Raw genomic sequence first — 4,823 nt, forward strand, 5'->3', positions numbered from 1 at the left:
CACTGCTCTACTGCATCTGATGAAAGCGTTACTGAGCTCCAAATACGACCATAAAGCATCATAAATGTGTCTGGAGCACTGCTTTGTAAGTTGGAACAGACTGAAATTTCAAGATTCAAGATTTTCATATCGATTCATATCGATTTTCGGTCGCTTTAAATAGTCATTTTTGTGTTGTTATTGTTCATTAAAACTACTGAAAATAGTTTTAAATCATTAAAATAAAATAAAATAAAATATTAGAAAACTATTGTAAAAACTAAAAGGAAGATTTAAAAAGTACTAAAACAAAAATAAAATGACTAAGACTTTTAAAATGAAAACTGACTGTAAAATAAAAGCTAATTCAAAATAGCAGTAAATACTATTAGCAGTATAAAAACAGAACTAAAGTAATACTCTAGCACTGATTCTGAGTCTCTTCAGGAAATGCAAATGCTCTTGAAATAATCCATGAGCAGGATGTAGCTATTCCTAATAGATGATTATTGATCAGCCTGATTAACAGACTGACATGTGGCCGTTTTGAGCTTGAACTGAACCTGTCTGACTGATGAACACGAGTGTTAGAGCTTGTATCCTTTTCTGTTTGTGCAAAATAAATCCAGTTTTTGTGTTTATGATGTGTATTTTGGCAGCCGCACCTGTTTTCCGTCCAGCGTGTAGAGTCTCTTCACGAAGACTCAATCCAGATTGATTCGGTGATGTCTGCGAGCCACCTGCTCAAACGAGTGCGCCGTCTTCTTATTCAGCAGGATCCTCACGGCCTTCCTGGGCTTCACGCCGCTCCGGATCACCGTCACCAGTTTGGGTTTGATGAAGTCTTTGGCCTCCCTCGACTCTCCAGCTGTGCGCTGAGGCCCTGGACGCTCGGCTCCGCCCCCGGCCCCACCCCCACCCACTGGCCCCGCCCCTGCCCCTGCCAGCCGTGAGCCCCAGTTAGGGTTGATGTTCTTGGTGTAGTCCACCTTCCTGTAGGGCTCGTTTGAGGCGCAGACATAACTCTCACCTGCGGCAGGAACACGGCTGGTCAGTCCAGATTCATAAACTGAGCTCAGATATACGTCATAATTCAACCAATTCATGGTCACGTGGATGCAGGTTAACAAATACAATGTTTCATCTTTTAGTAAGTGTTGTATTTTAATTCATTTATTTAAAAATTATTTATTTTAATTTTATATTTTTATTTGGCTTCAAAAAAAATATTGTTTTTTTTTCTAAAAAAAAATCACATTTATTTTAAAATTATTTATTGTAAGTTCAAATGTTATAATTGAAAAAATATTTTATATTTTCATTTTGCTTAAAAAAATTCTAAATTATTATTTTTACATTTTTTTACTTTAAAACCAATTATTTTATTTTCAAATTAATGTTTTATTTTTTTTATTGTATATTTTAATTTTTCTTCAAAAATTTCAAACTTTATTTTACTTGTTTATTTCTAAATATTTTTTTAATTCTACATTTTTTGTTTTATTTCTAAATATTTTTTTAATTTAACATTTGTTTCACATTTCACATTTTCACATTTGTTTATTTATTTTTAAATGGTATATTTTAAATAATTCATCTTAATGTTAAATTATTGTTTTTTTTATTTCACATTTTCTAAATGATTTAACTCACAAAATATGACAAAAATCAGAAATGTGGCAAATAACAGAAATAGGTTTCATTACTAAAATTAAAACTGAAATAACCATAAATGAAAGCTATATAGATCTTTTTGTTTTATTTTTAAATTATTTGGTCGAATATGTCTTTTTTAATTTACATTAAATTATTTTAATTGTTTATTATTATTATTTATTATTAATTAAATTATTTTAAATAAAATTAATTAATAAAATTAATTAAAGTTGTGTACATTTTTTACAAGTTTTATTTTAAAATTATTCATTTTACTTTCATAGTTTTATTATTTAATTTATTACAGTATTTCCATGTACTCATGAACCCCAGTTTCGGAAAATCCTAGCACAGAGTAACAAAATTATATAAAGTCAAAATTGCTTTATGGTTGCTAGGATAATTTCTATCAAAATCTTTCAGAGAATTCTAATTTTTGCCATAAAAAATTATATTGTGTTTTGCATAAATGTAATGCCTATTCAAGTAGTTTTTAATATATTTTTATGTACTGGAACATCATTTCCATGACAATTTTCCATGAAAATATTATTATTATTGCAATGTATTTAAGGATTTTCTTTGAAATTTTACATTTGTTAACTGATAGTAATGATAATAATTATTTTCCTCCATTGCAGTAATTAGAATTGGAGGGGAATGTGCGCGGTTTCCACAACGAGACTAATTGTGTATGAGGTAAGATTATAACATTTATTTTATTGTTTTTGTAGCAGTGTTTGTTCCAAATAAAATAATATCAAAGTTTTCTAATATAATAAATTTCATAAATTTTTAAAAATTTTTTTAATTTTGATTGCTTTTCATTTAAAATTATTTCTTGTAATTTTACATTTAAATGATGATGATTTGTTTTAAAATTATTTCCCTTAATTTTTAAATGTTTTATTTAAAAATTATAAGACATTTTTGTTTTAACATTATTTTAATGTAACATGTTTTTATTATTTTAATTCAACATTTTTTATTTTAAAAAAATATTTTAAATTTTAAATTTTCAGTTTTAAATAAAAATAAAATTAAACATACATTTTTAAAGAAAAAAAATTATATATTTTTATTTTTTTTATTATACTTTTTTCTTAATTTTAATACTTTTTTTCTTAATTTTTTTGGTTACATTATTATTATATTATTATTACATATAATTAGGGTGGGGTGTCGTTTAAATTTGATCAGTTCCGATTCTGATTCCGAATCTTATCGGTTCCCGTATTCATCAAACATTTAGATATCAAACATATTAATGCTGTGTCTCTTTTTGCAAAACATTTAATCGCTGCCAAATACTATCGTAACAGAGGTTGTAGTTCATTGTATTATATTAAAAATAATAATATAACCTATTTTGTGTGTATATAATACGAATAATATAATAATATTTCGCTACACCTCATGTTTGTAAGTGAGGAACCTCTGTGGACCATTAAAGGGCTTCGAACCTGCAACCTTTCATACTTCACGACGCGACCCTACACTGACGATGTCTGGTAACGATCGCTTGATCTGGAGAGCATCTGCCAGACGTCTATAAGATGTCTGATCTAAATCATGGACACCTTAAAGACATCTAACAAACGTCTGTGTAACATCTGATCGGGAACTTCTCATTGAAGTATTGCAGATGAGCAAACACTCTAAAAAAATAATACGTCTCGCAGACGAAAAAAAAACTCCTCCATGATTCCTCCAATAACTCACCACCCTCCACAACATCCACGATCCTCGATATCTTCCTCGCGCCGTCCGCGCTGTAGATGTTGCGCACACCTTGCGGCAGGTGCAGGTTGTCGGCGAGCGCGCGCGTCAGTTCGGCCAGCAGCGCGTCCAGGGATCGGAAGCGGTCGCCGGACACCGCGTACACCAGACCCTTGAAGTACCGGTCTCCGTTCCGGTAGAAGCGGACCTTCTTGGCGCGCTTCTCGGAGCTGAGCGCCTGCAGCGTGCGCGTGCGGTAGATGCTGCAGTTGGCGCTGTGTGCGGGGCTCGGGACCAGACTGCTCGCGCGCGAGCCCGAACCGCCGGCGGCGGCGCGTTTGGAGCGGCGCGCCTTGTCCCGCTCGTCAAAGTGCTCGAGCTCGATGCTTCTGCTGAGAGACATTGTCCTTCCCGGTGAACGTTCCTTCTTTCTGTTTCTATCGCGCTCTCTGATCGCCGGAGTCCGCTATTGTCATCAGCGCGAGCGACGGACGCGCCGCTCTCCCCGCCGCGCGTTTACCGGGCGCATCATTTGCATCAACACAAAAGCGCCCGGCGTTTATGCCAGAAACGTGCGTTCGAACGGAATTATTCTAGTAAAAGCCCGCGTCACGCCAGCTGTTGTAGAAGAACGTGGATGAGCAGAGAATCCCGGACAAACGCGAAACTCCAGCGAGGCGGCGTTTAAAAGAAATCCCGATCCGCCCTTAAACGGGCGCGGCGCGTGCGGGTTTGATGCGCGCTCCGCGCTGTAACCGGGCAGCACGGCTGTAAACGGTGGCGCGCTGCAGGTGAGCGACCTTGCACGCGCCCGCACACCCCTCAGACCGCTCCTAATGCCTCTCTTAAAGACACAGCCAAAATAATACACAAAAAAAACTACTAAAAATAAAATTATAAATAAATAAATAAAACACTAAATATACTACATAATTAAACATTAAAAAAAATAAAACAATACATTAAATTAATTAATAAAAAATAATTCATTCATTCAATTATATTAAATCAATCAATAAATATTTAATTAAACCATAATCCACATTTCATTTTCGGGGTTACGGTTGTCGTATAAACGTATACATGAAGAAATATTTAATAATGTATGTATTTATGCATTTAATTATTTGATTAAGTATTTAACAATTTATTTATATATTTCAAGATTTATTTTATTATTTAATTTTGAGTAATTTGGACAACCATATGAATCTGGGTCGTGCACGGAGGGGAAAAACTGTGATTTGATATTTGATATTTCTATTTTTAAAACATGAGGTTTATTTTTATATTCCTTATTTGAGTCACAAATAAACTGCAGAATTTCATCGGAGAGAGGCCGGGCTCTCTCTCTCTTCCAAACAATATTAAAAAATAATTAAAAATAAAAAAAAAAAAAAAAAAAAAAAAAAAACAAATCAATATATTTATGCAATAAATAAATAAATAAACAAAAAATAAATAAATAA

General features: G+C 33.3%; 1 protein-coding gene across 1 annotated transcript in view; it reads right to left on the reverse strand.

Moving 5' to 3' along the window:
• The window catches only part of LOC109048489 (serine/threonine-protein kinase DCLK2), a 13,678-nt gene extending 9,545 nt beyond the window's left edge, over window positions 1–4,133 (reverse strand). The window contains 2 exon segments of the mRNA XM_042713587.1: window positions 645–1,009; window positions 3,361–4,133. Of these exon segments, the coding sequence (XP_042569521.1) occupies window positions 645–1,009; window positions 3,361–3,757 (762 nt within the window). The 5' untranslated portion in view covers window positions 3,758–4,133.
• Window positions 4,134–4,823: the final 690 nt, after the last annotated feature.

This window comes from Cyprinus carpio, chromosome A23, assembly GCF_018340385.1.
Source record: "Cyprinus carpio isolate SPL01 chromosome A23, ASM1834038v1, whole genome shotgun sequence".
Lineage (NCBI taxonomy): Eukaryota > Metazoa > Chordata > Actinopteri > Cypriniformes > Cyprinidae > Cyprinus > Cyprinus carpio.